This window comes from Conger conger, chromosome 18, assembly GCF_963514075.1.
Source record: "Conger conger chromosome 18, fConCon1.1, whole genome shotgun sequence".
Lineage (NCBI taxonomy): Eukaryota > Metazoa > Chordata > Actinopteri > Anguilliformes > Congridae > Conger > Conger conger.
Genome location: NC_083777.1, coordinates 31,907,946 through 31,925,123, shown reverse-complemented (window position 1 = coordinate 31,925,123; position 17,178 = coordinate 31,907,946). Strand labels below are relative to the sequence as shown.

Here is a 17,178-nt window from a genome sequence, read left to right as displayed (position 1 = left end):
AACCTGAGTGTGTGTTGAACCTGAGTGTGTGTGTGTGTGTGTGTGTGTGTGTGTGTGTGAGATAAACCTGAGTGTGAGTGTGTGTTAAACCTGAGTGTGTGTTGAACCTGAGTGTGTGTTGAACCTGAGTGTGTGTTAAACCTGAGTGTGTGTTAAACCTGAGTGTGTGTTAAACCTGAGTGTGTGTTGAACCTGAGTGTGTGTTGAACCTGAGTGTGTGTTGAACCTGAGTGTGTGAGCCTGCTCCTGGGCGTTGCTGTTGACACAGCGGGCGAACAGAAGCAGGTGACCTTGCGCTGAACCATGAAGAGGGCCCATTGTGCGGTGCAGCCGTTATCAGGGCCGATCTGCGCACGCTCCCCGCCCCCTTAAGAGCGTTATCGAGGGGCTTTCCGTCTGAGTGACGCTGCACAAAATGGCCGCTCCTCCCGTCCTCCGGGTTTGTGTCGGATAACCCGATCGTTTGTTTTTTTTGTAGCGTGTCATTTTAGCGAAGCGTATCAATGCGGGCGGCTGAAGAGATAAAACATTCAGCAGAAAGCGAGCGCTGGATCTCGGACCGGGCCGGGCCGGGCCGGGCCTCCTGCCGGTGTTCTGTGGCCGGTGAAAATCTAAAATGGATGAGTCCACAGGATTGGGTTTGGTGCTGTCAGCGCGGCGAGATCAAATTTTGCAGCGGGCGATGGTATTGCGTTGCCCGCCGGTGCAGATGTAGGAGCTTTAACTCGATATGCGCATTTCTCTCTCATCAACACTTCCTCTCGCAGAATCGATACGTCGCCCTGCTCTCACCCAATCACACCGCCCATTCAGAAGAACACAGCGTTGGCACACTGGATATTAAAACACAGAGACACGGCCATGTCTTTACACCTGCTGCTGAAACTGTGGGCCGTTTCCTGGACTTCTTTGTTCGATGTCCGTCTTCCAAGAGCTATGCCTCCACGTTTTACATTACCTTACATTACATTAATGGCATTTGGCTGACGCTCTTATCCAGAGTGACGTACAGTTGATTAGACAAAGCAGGAGACAGTCCTCCCCTGGAGCAATGCAGGGTTAAGGGCCTTGCTCAAGGGCCCAACGGCTGTGCAGATCTTATAGTGGCTATAGTGGAACCACCAACCCTGCGGATCCCAGTCATGCACCTTAACCACCACGCTACAGGCCGCCCCTAACAGTTTGTTTACCATATCAGAGATATTGAGGCGTGTACAGATTATATTCCTGTCATAACTATAAAGGGCTTTTCTTAAGCCCCTTTCGTATCCCAGAGGAATTCCTGGAAATGTCCCTGCCGCAGGAGCGTCGGGATGAAGGACGACATCCTCATCCTCGACATCCTCATCCTCGACATCCCTCCATTACGGGGTGACCAATTACACGCCTTTGACCTTTGACCCATCAAACGCACAGAGGTCAGCAGAAGGTCAGACCCAGAAATCGTTTGGCGTCAGTTGTGTATTCAGCCGACTGCCATCGCCCCCCCCCCAGGGCCCAGGGGCCGGGCCCTCCCCGTGCTCTGTCAGCTGGAGAGCCCCTTCCGCACGTTACTGTGGAGCTGTCTACCCCGTCACTCCGACAGCGACCATCCCATTTACAGCAAAGCGGTTTGTGATTGCTTTCATCGTTCCAATTAATAACGTGTAATGTTGTAACTGGCCACGCTTCAGTCTGTGTGTGTGTGTGTGTGTGTGTGTGTGTGTGTGTGTGCGCGTCATGTTCCTGAGAGCTTATGGCCGGAGAATAATTGCCTCCTGTTGAAATCCGTTTGAGGGAACGCATCCGTGATCCACGTGACAGGGACTGTTTGTGCCCGGGGCTAGTTTGTCATCGAGCTAACGCCAGTCGCTGTTTGTCAACACACGCCCGTGCTGGATTTGAAGGTGAAATGTTGTGGAACAGCTTTCCGGTGCGATCTGATTGTCCTCGGCGTAATTAGTGGCGTAATGACTCGTGATGTCGCGCGCCTGCCTTCACGCGGCGGAACGCTGCGGATCTCCCGCCCCCCAGCGCAGAGTGCAGGGATGTCGGGGCGTGACGTCAGCACCCCGTGGCACGCAGTGTTCAGTGTGTGGCCTACATTCCCGGGGACAGCGCGTCTCCTCTGCGCCTCCCCTGCGCCTCCCCTGCGCCTCCCGTGCTAAACCACTTTCCAGGCACAGCCTGGGTACTCCGGCAGAAAACACCCTCTCGCACGTGACCCTCTCCCGTCCGAGAGAGAGAGAGAGAGAGGGAGGGACAGAGAGAGACAGAGAGAGAGCGAGAGAGAGGGGCTCCTGGGATCTCCGGGGTGGGGTCAGCTGTTGCCCGTATAAGGGTATCAGGGTATCAGGGTATCAGGGTGTGCGGGTGTAAGGGTATAAGGGTATAAGGGTATCAGGGTGTGAGGGTATCAGGGTGTGAGGGTATAAGGGTATCAGGGTATAAGGGTATAAGGGTATCAGGGTGTGAGGGTATAAGGGTATAAGGGTATCAGGGTGTGAGGGTATAAGGGTATCAGGGTATCAGGGTGTAAGGGTATAAGGGTGTAAGGGTATCAGGGTATAAGGGTGTGAGGGTATAAGGGTGTGAGGGTATCAGGGTATAAGGGTATCAGGGTATGAGGGTGTGCGGGTGTGAGGGTATCAGGGTGTGAGGGTATAAGGGTGTGAGGGTATAAGGGTATCAGGGTGTGAGGGTATAAGGGTATCAGGGTGTGAGGGTATAAGGGTGTGAGGGTGTGAGGGTATAAGGGTATAAGGGTATCAGGGTATAAGGGTATCAGGGTATCAGGGTATAAGGGTATGAGGGTATAAGGGCTGCTCGCTGCTGCAGCTGGTCAGATACTGCACGGTCTATGAGCTGTATTCAGCACCAGCGATTGATATAAACCATCTCCTCACCTCTGTGCTGTGGTTAAACCGTGTTTATCCCTGACTGAGTGAGCGTCTTTACTGTGGGGTTGGGTGTAAGAATAGCATAAAACAGAAATCTGTGTTGTCAGTTGTATGCCGTATATGGGCAAGGTCTCCCTTTACAGTATGGAAGAACAATCATCATGGCTGCCCAACTGTCCTGTAGGTTTTCAGTCCAACCCTAATTTGGCACACCATGATTCTACGAATGAGCAGCTCAGGCTTTTCATTGAGGTGTGCTGTGTTAGGGTTGGAGTGAAAACCTACAGGACGGTAGATCTCCAGGAGCGGGGTTGGGCAGCCCTGCTGTAGATAAACAAACCCGTACATGAATATAACATGGCCCCCTGGTGCAGCGCATGTTCCTGTCAGCTCTCAGCACTGCCCTGGGCTGCTGGGGGGCGGGGGGGGGCAGGCGGGGAGTCCCTGCCCCACGCCTCCCCTCCCCCACACACTCACACAGCTGAGAGAAGCTGAGCGAAATGAGGTCACACACCCCCCCGCCCCCCAACACAAACCCCAGTCACGTGACCCCGTTCAGCCAATCATGTCTGTCTTCCCCCTTCAGAGGCAGCCCTTTTAGTGTATTCAAGCAAGGTGCGCAGACTCCTTAGCCAATCAGACCGCTTAAACTAGGCACTGAGAGACACTGCCACCAGTAGACACTGCCACCCCCCCCCAGGACTGAGGTCTGCCTCCCTGGGTAACACCCCTCCCAGGTGGGGGGAGGGGGGGGGGTCTGGGGTCTGGGGGTGCTGTGTCATGGAGCGCAGTCGGAGTTTTAATGATTTTAATAATCTCTCAGCTTCACTAAGTTCGCTGGGTAACGTGTTAAAGGCACAATAGGTCATTTCGGACCTCAAACGGCGAAGAAAGGAATTGCAGCAACAAACACGCTCAGACCACAACACTTTATCCCAGCCCCTCTCTGTGAACACGCTGATGTTGAAACGCCATTGGCTGTGGCAATTGGAACAAATTTTCACCCAATGAGCTTGAATTATTTATGCTATATAGTGTTTTGGTACAGAGTACCGGCCCGTCAACTGCATATTTTGAAACCTGAATTTAAGGACTATAAACACAGGCAGTCAACATGTCAGTGAGCCTTTTCCAACGATAGAAAGGGATTTATAATGCTCTTGTAACAATGTTTTAACACAAAAATCTTGCCTATTGTACCTTTAACATTGTGTAACTTCTACACAAAGCCAGTGAGAGGCCCTCTCAGAGCGATGAGAGGCCCTCTGAGCTATGAGAGGCCCTCTGAGCTATGAGAGGCCCTCTGAGCGATGAGATGCCCTCTGAGCGATGAGATGCCCTCTGAGCTATGAGAGGCCCTCTGAGCGATGAGATGCCCTCTGAGCTATGAGAGGCCCTCTGAGCGATGAGATGCCCTCTGAGCGATGAGATGCCCTCTGAGCTATGAGATGCCCTCTGAGCTATGAGATGCCCTCTGAGCTATGAGATGCCCTCTGAGCTATGAGATGCCCTCTGAGCTATGAGATGCCCTCTGAGCTATGAGATGCCCTCTGAGCGATGAGATGCCCTCTGAGCTATGAGATGCCCTCTGAGCTATGAGATGCCCTCTGAGCTATGAGATGCCCTCTGAGCTATGAGATGCCCTCTGAGCGATGAGATGCCCTCTGAGCTATGAGAGGCCCTCTGAGCTATGAGATGCCCTCTGAGCGATGAGATGCCCTCTGAGCTATGAGATGCCCTTCTTGGGTGTCTGGGAAAGACCCCTTGAATGGCTCCCGCTAACTTTTACAGGGACAAATTTTAACTTTGTGAATAACCTCCTTATTTTTTCATTTTGATCCTTACATTTAGTCCCTAAGCAATGCAGTGCTCATTGTTTTTATAAGGAGTGACTGTACCTCAGGAGTGACTGTACCGAGCCTGACCTGGTAGTGCAGCTAGCTTGCCTGCTTTAGCTATCCCCACCAGTCACTTACTACTGAATGCACAATGCAGCTCCCAAGCCTATATGATACCCAGGGAAATTCAAGTGTAGGTATCTAATATGAGCCATCTAACTAGATAGCCACCCAACTTATGAATAACAGAAATAGATGCCCGGCTTCTATGACGCATGACCAATTGATAACCTTGGGGAGCGCAACAGGAATAATATTTGTCTTGGACCCATCGATCTGTTGTTTGAAGGAAAAGCTTGTGTTCAGCATTACAGCGTGACTGAGCGTGGCGTTGTGAAGCGGAGCGATGCTCTCCCCGCAGGAGCGCGGAGCGATGCTCATCCCGGGCAGACGCATTAGCGCGTGTCATTTAGAGGTTCCTGGGGGCCCGTCGTCCTGGTGTTTGCATCGCTGTCAGCCCACTTAAAGTGTAGGGTTCTCCCTGCCATCTGCCTCCCCTCCGTCTCCCCTGTCCTCAGCGCTGCAGAGATCCGACCTTATTGGATTTTCCTCCTGTGTTCTCTGCCCAGAAAAGGGTATTTTCAAGTTGTGGTTTTTGCTCCTGTTTCTTTGTCTTTTGTGCCAATAAATCTGAGGGTAACGTGAGCGGGGCGGCTGTGGGGGGGCTGTGGGGAGCGTCTCCTGAGCCGCAGGGTGACTGGGCTCCTTTCAGAGGCCTGGACCAACACTGCCACAATAAGGGGAATAATAATAATCCGTCATAACACTGATGATCTTTTTTTTTTTTCTCTCCGGTAGAAAATACTCGCTTGTTTTACGCTACTCTTTGCTGAAACTGTCGTAGTTACATTTTCTTACCCCATTGGCAAATCTTGAACTACATTTGCACCGTTTATTTTTATTTAGCAAAAAAGTTATAGAAATAAGTCTCAACATAAATAAATATCAATTCATTTTGTTTTGTTTTTACAGTGGTACCGGGACAGGAACGCGTCTAAAAAAAAAACAAAAAAAAAAAACAGAAAATTAAATAATCAGAATAGTCTGGGAGGCTGCCCTCCCTTTACTAGTGAGCTCTGGGATTATGTGAGACAGTCGGGGAGGAACAGATTTTCACACTTGGACCATGTACAGAATCGGCGTACTTGTGCTTGGTTTGCTGTGAGTGTACACATCTTTGCCAGCGGACATCTGGTGCTGTATTAACTGCATTACATAAGGATTCTAGCATTATGTCATTTCTGCTCTTAGGGTTTCTCTTGCTAAATATGTTTATTGTTTATGAACTATTTGTTCCGACTGCATGCATGCAAACACACTCACTGCGGGCACACAATCTTTCTCCAGATTGGTTTTATTATTCATATCAGTGTTAATTCCAGCTGCTGTTTTTGTGAACAAACATTGGCATTTCATTAGCGATTGTTTTTGAATTTGCACGTTTTGTATATTGACTCAAATGGACTCCATAATGCAGTCGTATGATAATATAATGTTACCATATTCCCGCAGGACTGGAGGCCAGATTGGGCTGAGAGTGTAAAGATATCTGCACTGCCATATGGACGCAGGCTGTCCTGTTTAACCTCCACGACCTCTCCGTATGACTTTTTGTTCAGTGCAATCAAGACTTATGTTCTTGCTTTTAATCCCAATAAATCTATATATGTGTGTCTTGGGTATAATTTTTCTGGTACACAGAGGCTACAAACCTATGCCTAAGCCTCTTACGTTCTTGAACGTTTCCAAACACGACGGGCAGCTTTGATGCCATCCATAATTGAGAAACCGCCACATTCTCTGTGAACGTAGACTCACTGTGTTCGTACATTCTGCTGATTCCCACCATATACTGCGCATGTATACTGGCGTTGACATAGACCGCTATACACAGAGTAGCACACAGACGGTGAGCGTCCCGGCAGTGATGGCGCGTAGCGGTCGGCTCGGGTGCCATGTTGTGACAGTCCGGTGCGGCTGCAGGCCCAGGCAGGAAGCGCACGGCACAGACAGGAAGTGGCTCCCCTTGCCTTCGCTGCATCGGACACGCACCCCCCCTCCTGCCCCACCCCCCTCGGCAGGCCGCCCCCCCCGAGCACTTCCTTTTATCAGCTCTGGTTTCCCCCGTCAGGTGCGTGCGTGTAGTCGGTCAATAAAGCTTTTAGTTTACATATGGAGCGATCTATCGCGGGGTTTTTTCTGTTTAATATGCCGCGTTGGCGGACACCGGACCCGGCCGGTCGATGCGTGTTTCAGCAAAACGACGACAGCAGAGTGCTGCAGTTTGCAAATCAACCCCCTTCCCTGAAATCCGAAAACGGGCCCGGGCCCCCGCCTCGCGCCCGGGATCGAGCGCTTCCTCACGGCCGGGAGGGGAGCCGGTCTGTCCGGGGGCAAGCGGCCGAAACCCTACACCCCGCCGGATTAATAGAGGGGGCAAAGTTCCTTTTAACTTTTGCTTATCCTGCTCATAACCAGCCAGCGGTTAATGCAAGCAATCCTTCCCCCGGGACGTCCATCGGACCGGGCCAATCGAGCGGGACTGTCTGTCCCACAGACAACATTAAAAATTAATTTCCATCTGGTTTCATTTTCCCTTATTCTTTGGTCTTGATTGATCTGTTCTGTATACATGCGCAAGTGACCTTAATCTGCTGATCGTATGTTACAACATTTACACAGTTTTCACGGTCTCCTGCCTTTTTTTAAAAACGTATAGCCGCAGATACGTATCAAATGCATCCATAGCCACTCAGCCATGGTTTTTATGGCCGTAACTCCTGATTTGAGTCGTAATGTCTTTGTCCAGTCTTCCGGCCTGGAAACCTGTGTATGTGTTAACGACGTCCGGTTAAAGTATTATGCATTTGAGAGAAAATAGAGACGGATGCCGTCTCGTTCTCGTCCCGCTAACCTATTCGTTTCGGGTTTTCTCAGTTGACGTTAAGGTGTTTCATTGAAAGTTTCGTGTGAATTGTATGTTTGACGCGAGTGATTTGACGCGAGTGATTTGACACGAGTAGGCAGTGATTGTGAGCTCAGAACAGCGCGATGGGCTGATGGATCGCATCAGCAGAGTTGATTAAATATGTCAAGATGATGTGTGAAAACACAATTATGCCCCCATGCAAATCTCGGTTAATCTGTTCTAAAGCGCATCCTGCTTATACAAAGAGGGTTTCGTTTCACCGCCAGGCATAAACGTCAAATTACCGTAATCTACGTGATAGTAGCGACTCAAGACGTCCTGCGGGAGTTTTGCCCTTTTGGCAGCCGGGAAACACGACACTGCGCCTTCCCCACATCCTGGAGAGGACTCGGGCGGATCACATAACTGCAACCCCAAACTGAGACGCGATTTATCCCGTACGGTCAGCACAGTCACAACGGACATTTCATTTCCGTGGAAAACAGACTCGCCGTGTTTGCTGCAGTGTTGGCTTAAGCCTCCGCGAGACAGATGGAGCCAAACAGTTGTGCCACCACCGACGTTGAGCAGAAATGTTATCCATCGTAGCACTTGATACATAATCACAGAATTGATTTCAAATTGAAATGTACATTCGCTGTCTGTGTAGCGACAAGGACGCGACATTTTAGGATGTGGACCCACCAGTGTCGACTGCAATTATAAAAAATAAAAAAAGAATTATGCGATTTGTACCGTTTCTTGCAGTCTTAGGAATATGCAAACTCAGAAATATTTGCTTCAATACATTTACGAATTTTCTGCACCCTATTGCTCATGTACCTTTTAGGAAAATAGTACACAGAATAGTTTGTGTACTGTCTTGTTGTGACAGTAAATCTGATATTTTATACTGTATATTGTGAAATGACAGTAGCGTATGTCGTATGCTGCAGTAATGTTTAGAGTTATTTCCCTGCTGGTTATTGCTCTCTGACGCCCGTCTCCTTGTTTCAGCGTTAACGGCGTACAGCTACCTGTCCATCTTCCACCTCTTCAGGTAAGGGGGGGGGAGGGGGCAATGTTGTTTCCACAGCTACGAATAATACTCATCACCCACATTTATATATGATGCTTTACACACTTTTGTTATGCAGTTGCACTGTGGGTAAGTGCTGGCTGTTGTATTTTGGGTAATAGCACAGTTGCATGATGGGTAAGTGCTGGCTGTTGTATTTTGGGTAATAGCACAGTTGCATTATGGGTAAGAGCTGGCTGCTGTATTTTGGGTAATAGCACAGTTGCATTATGGGTAAGAGCTGGCTGCTGTATTTTGGGTAATAGCACAGTTGCATTATGGGTAAGAGCTGGCTGTTGTATTTTGGGTAATAGCACAGTTGCATTATGGGTAAGTGCTGGCTGTTGTATTTTGGGTAATAGCACAGTTGCATTGTGGGTAAGAGCTGGCGGCTGACTCCTTGGTGTGTCCTGCAGCCTGGGCACGTGCCTCGTCAGCTCCTGGGTGACCATGAAGAAGCCCACTGCTGCCTACACCTTTGGGTGAGTCCCGCCCCCGAGGCCACACCATTGGTCCACTCCTGAGCCCCGCCCCCTTACCCTCGTGCTGCCCTGGTGTAAATATTGCATTCAGTGAAATGGAAAAATCTCATACAAACTTTAGCGGAAATTGTGGCAAATCTTGCTGCACAACCCTTGCGAGAAGTGTTGTGAGACAAAAATAAGTGTTGCACGACAGTTTGCGTTTAGGTCTGCGGTGACGGTTCTGTTGTCTCTATGGTAACGAGATGCCAAACTGACACCGTCTGCTACATAACAAAATTCTCCAGTGTCCTACTCCACTTTTTCTCATTTTCATCACACGCCCCGCGAGGGCTCTGTGGCAGTGAGTGACTCCGGCTTCGTTTGTGGAGATCCAGCGCTCACCGTCTGTGAGGCCGGGGGTCGTGGGTTGAAAACAGGGTCGTGGGTTGAAAACAGGGTCGTGTGGCGGGGGCGGGGCGGGGCGGGGGGGGTAATATCGCCCCTCCCCGGGGTCCCGTAGGGGCCACGCCGGCTCAGGTTCGGGACCCCCTGACCCCCGGGCGTGGCGGAGCAGCGATTGGGCTCAAAGCCTCTTTGCAGCGCGGGGCCCTAATGCGCTCAGAGTGGGTCAGCGGGGTGTCATGGAGACCGTACCATACCGCCGTACCGCCATACCACCATACTGCCGTACCGCCTCTGTTTCTGGAGCCGCTGCACCCCTCCACTCGGATTGTGTTGTGTTGTTGCGTTGTGCTGTATTGTGTTGTGTTGTGTTGTTCTGTTGTTCTGTTGTGTTGTTGTGTTGTGCTGTATTGTGTTGTGTTGTTGCGTTGTGCTGTATTGTGTTGTTGTGTTGTGTTCTGTTGTTCTGTTGTGTTGTTGTGTTGTGCTGTATTGTGTTGTGTTGTGTTGTTGTGCTGTATTGTGTTGTTGTGTTGTGTTGTGCTGTATTGTGTTGTTGTGTGTTGTTGTGTTGTGTTGTGTTGTGCTGGATTTGGCCTGGAGCCGGAGCACTAAGCCCATCATGCACTCCTGGGCGATCTGTGTCTCTCCGCTCCCGCAGCTCTGCCGTTGGGCCGTGTTTGGGTACATCCCAAAAGCCCCTTTGTGCTTCCCGTAAACAAGGCTTGACCCGCTGACATCCTGGTGTGGGATTGTGCAGGGGGACGGAGCTCTTACAGTCCTGGAGTGGAGATACGCCGCAGGGGGTGGGGGAGCCTCTGCTAATCCCCCCCACTGTCCACAAACATGTCCTGAGCGCTGCTTTAGCGGGATTTGAACTTCAGTGTGAGGTTTGCGTTATGTGACTGTGTTCAGCCTTCAGAGGGAAAATGGCAAGGTCAGCTGCCTCATCATCGTCCCCATTCTGACATTTGGTCTGAAAAACTTCTGAACGTCTTGACTGCATCTGCATGCTTTTATGCATTGAGTTGCTGCCACATGATTGGCTGATTCAATATTTGCATTAACAAGCTGGTGTACAGGTCCACTGAATAAAGTGATCATTGAGTGTACACCTCTGTAATGAACAGCTTTTGTATTATTTTATTTTAACACTCCCAAACAGGAAGTGAACAGGATGTACATTATAAATTGTATATTCCATATGAGCTGTGTGGGAAGGTGGTTTGTGATGGGCGTGTGATGTTGGTGCTGAAGGTGGTTTGTGTTGGGCGTGTGATGTTGGTGCTGAAGGTGGTTTGTGATGTGCGTGTGATGTTGGTGCTGAAGGTGGGTTGTGATGTGCGTGTGATGTTGGTGCTGAAGGTGGGTTGTGATGGGCGTGTGATGTTGGTGCTGAAGGTGGGTTGTGATGGGCGTGTGATGTTGGTGCTGCAGGTGGTTTGTGATGTGCGTGTGATGTTGGTGCTGAAGGTGGTTTGTGATGGCGTGTGATGTTGGTGCTGCAGGTGGTTTGTGATGTGCGTGTGATGTTGGTGCTGAAGGTGGGTTGTGATGGCGTGTGATGTTGGTGCTGAAGGTGGGTTGTGATGGGCGTGTGATGTTGGTGCTGAAGGTGGGTTGTGATGGGCGTGTGATGTTGGTGCTGAAGGTGGGTTGTGATGTGCGTGTGATGTTGGTGCTGAAGGTGGTTTGTGATGGCGTGTGATGTTGGTGCTGCAGGTGGTTTGTGATGTGCGTGTGATGTTGGTGCTGAAGGTGGGTTGTGATGGCGTGTGATGTTGGTGCTGAAGGTGGGTTGTGATGGGCGTGTGATGTTGGTGCTGAAGGTGGGTTGTGATGGGCGTGTGATGTTGGTGCTGAAGGTGGGTTGTGATGGCGTGTGATTCGTACTGCAGGTGGTTTGTGATGGGCGTGTGATTCGTACTGCAGGTGGTTTGTGATGGCGTGTGATGTTGGTGCTGAAGGTGGGTTGTAATGGGCGTGTGATGTTGGTGCTGAAGGTGGGTTGTGATGGGCGTGTGATGTTGGTGCTGAAGGTGGGTTGTGATGGCGTGTGATCTTGGTGCTGAAGGTGGGTTGTGATGGGCGTGTGATGTTGGTGCTGAAGGTGGGTTGTGATGGGCGTGTGATGTTGGTGCTGAAGGTGGTTTGTGATGGCGTGTGATCTTGGTGCTGAAGGTGGTTTGTGATGGGCGTGTGATGTTGGTGCTGAAGGTGGTTTGTGATGGCGTGTGATGTTGGTGCTGCAGGTGGTTTGTGATGGGCGTGTGATGTTGGTGCTGAAGGTGGTTTGTGATGTGCGTGTGATGTTGGTGCTGAAGGTGGTTTGTGATGGGCGTGTGATGTTGGTGCTGCAGGTGGTTTGTGATGGGCGTGTGATGTTGGTGCTGAAGGTGGTTTGTGATGTGCGTGTGATGTTGGTGCTGAAGGTGGGTTGTGATGGGCGTGTGATGTTGGTGCTGAAGGTGGTTTGTGATGGGCGTGTGATGTTGGTACTGAAGGTGGGTTGTGATGGGCATGTGATGTTGGTGCTGAAGGTGGGTTGTGATGGGCGTGTGATGTTGGTGCTGAAGGTGGTTTGTGATGGGCGTGTGATGTTGGTGCTGAAGGTGGTTTGTGATGGGCGTGTGATGTTGGTGCTGCAGGTGGTTTGTGATGGCGTGTGATCTTGGTGCTGAAGGTGGTTTGTGATGGGCGTGTGATGTTGGTGCTGAAGGTGGTTTGTGATGGGCGTGTGATGTTGGTGCTGAAGGTGGTTTGTGATGGGCGTGTGATGTTGGTGCTGAAGGTGGGTTGTGATGGGCGTGTGATGTTGGTGCTGAAGGTGGGTTGTGATGGCGTGTGATGTTGGTGCTGAAGGTGGGTTGTGATGGCGTGTGATGTTGGTGCTGAAGGTGGGTTGTGATGGCGTGTGATGTTGGTGCTGCAGGTGGTTTGTGATGGGCGTGTGATGTTGGTGCTGAAGGTGGTTTGTGATGGGCGTGTGATGTTGGTGCTGAAGGTGGTTTGTGATGGGCGTGTGATGTTGGTGCTGAAGGTGGGTTGTGATGGCGTGTGATGTTGGTGCTGAAGGTGGGTTGTGATGGCGTGTGATGTTGGTGCTGAAGGTGGGTTGTGATGGCGTGTGATGTTGGTGCTGAAGGTGGGTTGTGATGTGAGTGTGATGTTGGTGCTGAAGGTGGTTTGTGATGGGCGTGTGATGTTGGTGCTGAAGGTGGTTTGTGATGGGCGTGTGATGTTGGTGCTGAAGGTGGGTTGTGATGGCGTGTGATGTTGGTGCTGAAGGTGGGTTGTGATGGGCGTGTGATGTTGGTGCTGAAGGTGGGTTGTGATGGCGTGTGATGTTGGTGCTGCAGGTGGTTTGTGATGGGCGTGTGATGTTGGTGCTGCAGGTGGTTTGTGATGGGCGTGTGATGTTGGTGCTGAAGGTGGTTTGTGATGTGCGTGTGATGTTGGTGCTGAAGGTGGGTTGTAATGGGCGTGTGATGTTGGTGCTGAAGGTGGGTTGTGATGGGCGTGTGATGTTGGTGCTGAAGGTGGGTTGTGATGGGCGTGTGATGTTAGTGCTGAAGGTGGGTTGTGATGGCGTGTGATGTTGGTGCTGCAGGTGGTTTGTGATGGGCGTGTGATGTTGGTGCTGCAGGTGGTTTGTGATGGGCGTGTGATGTTGGTGCTGAAGGTGGTTTGTGATGTGCGTGTGATGTTGGTGCTGAAGGTGGTTTGTGATGGGCGTGTGATGTTGGTGCTGCAGGTGGTTTGTGTTGGGCGTGTGATGTTGGTGCTGCAGGTGGTTTGTGTTGGGCGTGTGATGTTGGTGCTGAAGGTGGTTTGTGTTGGGCGTGTGATGTTGGTGCTGCAGGTGGGTTGTGATGGGCGTGTGATTCGTGCTGCAGGTTCGAGCGCTTTGAGGTCCTGGCTGTCTTCGCCACCACCGTGCTGATCCAGCTGGGAGCGCTGTTCATTCTGAAGGAGAGGTACACGCTGCTGTTCCCCTGTGCCTGTTAGCCTATCACTCTGCACTGTCCGCACGCGAACCAGAGTCTGCTACTGTACCATATGCATGCTTTCTGCTTATGATCATGCTTTACCAATGTGATTCATTTAAAACATTCATTTTATTATATAATTTCAGTAATGAGTGGTGTCTGGTGTTGCAGCTTGACTTTCGATTTGTGTTTATCTATTTTAAGAATGGTGTTTTAAGAAGGAGTGGGGGGCGGGCCTAGCTCATTGTGACCTCACTGACAGGCAGGTGAAAACCTGTGTGTTTTGTGTTGTTTTTGTGTGTTTTGTGTTGTTTTTGTAGCATCGAGCGCTTCGTGGAGCAGCCAGAGGTCCACACGTAAGTACTCTGAATCTCTGAATCTCTGAATCTCTGAATCTCTGACTCTGCGACTCTCTGAATCTCTCAATCTCTGACTCTGCGACTCTGACTCTGCGAATCTCTGAATCTCTGATTCTCTGACTCTGAGACTCTCTGAATCTCTGATTCTCTGACTCTGCGACTCTCTGAATCTCTGATTCTCTGAATCTCTGATTCTGTGACTCTGTGACTCTGCAACTCTCTGAATCTCTGACTCTCAGTCTCTGCGACTCTGACTCTCTGACTCTCTGTGTGAGAGGGACTTTTATGTCTGGAATTCAGTTTGGCTCTCTCCAAAAAGTAGCCTCTTGGGTTTGCATATGTACCCTGCCTTCAACAACATGCAGACACAACGTTTGCTATCCATCTAAACTCGAGAGGTAAGGGGTCAGCTTCTACAAGCTGGCCTAATGCTTGGTCTGAAGATAGCTGGCTACAGCAGCACATCAGATCATAGATACTGGGCTGTAGCTCCATGCAGCGTCTCAGAAGAACCCTCCTACCCCCGTCTGCCAGCTGGTTGAGTTTCTGTTCTTCCACCTCCGTCCTGTAGGGGGCGCCTATTGGTAGGGACGTTTGTGGCACTCTTCTTTAACCTGCTGACCCTGCTGTCTGTGGAGAATAAGCCCTTCACCTGCGTCTCAGAAGGTAGGTGTGTTTTCACCTGTGTGTTACCTGTGTGTATTACCTGTTTGTAAATATTAGTATTAAATTCAGACACTCAAGCACGTCGGGAGTAATGCGTGGCACCTCCACTCATCCACTCAGAATTCAGTTCCACTGCAGACAGAAAACAGCATGCAGTACTCCTCATGGCCAGCAGAGGGTGAAAGCTGTCACCCTTGTGCTGTTGAGGCTTGTTGTTCCTTTGGATACACCCCTCAGTGTTAATTGAGTCTGATTACACTCTGTACGATGGATAATCTCAGCATCCTGTAAATAAAAGTAGTTTTTGAGTTCAGCTTCAGTGTAATTTTATAAACCCTGTACGTGTGTGTGTGTATTTATGTGTGTGTACACTATAGGTGTGTGTTTGTGTGTAGTGTAGTGTAGGTGTGCACGTGTGTGTGTGTGTGTAGACTATAGGTGTGTGTGTATGTGTGTGTGTGCAGCTGATCCAGATCCTTGGGGCAGAGGGGGTGGAGTTCTGTTGAGGGGTGTATGGTGTATTCTGTTGAGGGGTGTATGTTGTATTCTGTTGAGGGGTGTATGTTGTATTCTGTTGAGGGGTGTATGGTGTATTCTGTTGAGGGGTGTATGTTGTATTCTGTTGAGGGGTGTATTTTACCAGGAGATGGGGTGTTGTGGGGACCGTTGGGTTTGGGCGAGGTGAGGGGGGTGTGGGGACCATTGGGTTTGGGCGAGGGGAGGGGGGTATGGGGACCGTTGGGTTTGGGCGAGGTGAGGGGGGTATGGGGACCGTTGGGTTTGGGCGAGGTGAGGGGGGTATGGGGAGGATGTTGGGGGCGGTCTGGTCTGTCTCCAGGCCTTCAGCAGTCCCATAACCTGGCTTACGGAGAGATGTGGAGAGATAGAGATGTGGGGAGATAGAGATGTGGAGAGATAGAGATGTGGAGAGAGATGTGGGGAGATAGAAATGTGGAGAGATAGAGATGTGGAGAGATAGAGATGTGGGGAGATAGAGATGTGGTGAGATAGAGATGTGGAGAGAGATGTGGTGAGATAGAGATGTGGAGAGATGTGGAGAGATGTGGAGTGATAGAGATGTGGAGAGATAGAGATGTGGGGAGATAGAGATGTGGAGAGATGTGGTGAGATAGAGATGTGGAGAGAGATGTGGTGAGATAGAGATGTGGAGAGATGTGGTGAGATAGAGATGTGGAGAGATAGAGATGTGGTGAGATAGAGATGTGGTGAGATAGAGATGTGGTGAGATAGAGATGTGGGGAGATAGAGATGTGGAGAGATAGAGATGTGGGGAGATAGAGATGTGGGGAGATAGAGATGTGGAGAGATAGAGATGTGGGGAGATAGAGATGTGGAGAGATCTGGAGAGATAGAGATGTGGGGAGATGTGGAGTGATAGAGATGTGGGGAGATGTGGGGAGATAGAGATGTGGGGAGATGTGGAGTGATGTGGAGTGATAGAGATGTTGAGGTTGGCAGCCAGGCTGGGTAACCTGAGCCCTGGGCCCGTATCCCCAGCAGAGCCCTCTCTCTCTGCAGAACATAGAGACACATCATCACCACAACTGCTCTGCTACACTTGTGTAAACTCCTCTACTTACAACTGCTCTGCTACACTTGTGTAAACTCCTCTCCTTACAACTGCTCTGCTACGCTTGTGTAAACTCCTCTACTTACAACTGCTCTGCTACACTTGTGTAAACTCCCCTCCTTTACCTGAAAAGGGGGTTAGCACTGTGTGATGCACAAGTACAGTGTTTAGTCCCTGAACGAGTAAACAAAACAATACACATAAATAAATTACAAAATAAAAAGAGGACAGCGTGGCTTTACAGAGGTGTGTCTCTGCTTGCATCAGATAAAACGACGTTTACAGTTTAGTAATTTAGCAGACACTTTTAATCCAAAGCGATTTACGAGTGCACGCGTTCCTCAACAAGGATTGTGGACTACAGAGGAATACAAGTAACCCATAGCAGACTAACTGTACTTACAGAGAATTAAAAACACTCAAGACATTTAGACGACAGGAAGCACAATGGCCAATACTCAATACAACATGAAGCAACATTGACCAGACATTGAGCAGACATTGAGCAGACATTGAGCAAACATTGAGCAAACATTGAGCAAACATTTAATGCAGAATAGGCAGCGAGCAGTGAACTTGTAGCAAAGCAATGTGCAAGCAGCTTTGGTCCTGGTTTGGCCCTGGTTTGGTTTGATTTGGTTTGGTTTGGTTTGGTTTGGTTTGGTTTGGCCCTGGTTTGGTTTGGTTTGGTTTGGTTTGGTTTGATTTGGTTTGGTTTGGTTTGGTTTGGTTTGATTTGGTTTGGTTTGGTCTTGGTTTGGTTTGGTTTGGTTTGGTTTGGTCCTGGTTTGGTTTGGTTTGATTTGATTTGATTTGATTTGATTTGGTTTGGTTTGGGTTTGGTTTGGTTTGGTTTGGTTTGGTCCTGGTTTGGTTTGGTTTGGTTTGGTTTGGTTTGATTTGGTTTGGTCTTGGTTTGGTTTGGTTTGGTTTGGTTTGGTCCT

At 50.0% G+C, this 17,178-nt stretch overlaps 1 protein-coding gene across 3 annotated transcripts in view; it reads left to right on the top strand.

The window, feature by feature from the left end:
• LOC133118524 (zinc transporter 6-like) overlaps positions 1 to 17,178 on the top strand; it is a 38,281-nt gene that overhangs the window by 13,333 nt on the left and 7,770 nt on the right. Inside the window, exons 1-6 of one of the 3 annotated variants that reach the window (XM_061228600.1) lie at positions 6,859 to 6,908; positions 8,703 to 8,745; positions 9,180 to 9,245; positions 13,526 to 13,606; positions 13,939 to 13,974; positions 14,549 to 14,643. In XM_061228600.1, the coding sequence (XP_061084584.1) occupies positions 9,214 to 9,245; positions 13,526 to 13,606; positions 13,939 to 13,974; positions 14,549 to 14,643 (244 nt within the window). In that variant the 5' untranslated portion in view covers positions 6,859 to 6,908; positions 8,703 to 8,745; positions 9,180 to 9,213. Of the gene's footprint in view, positions 1 to 6,858; positions 6,909 to 7,617; positions 8,144 to 8,702; positions 8,746 to 9,179; positions 9,246 to 13,525; positions 13,607 to 13,938; positions 13,975 to 14,548; positions 14,644 to 17,178 lie in introns of those variants that run through there. The other 2 variants (XM_061228599.1, XM_061228598.1) reach the window with 2 other exon arrangements.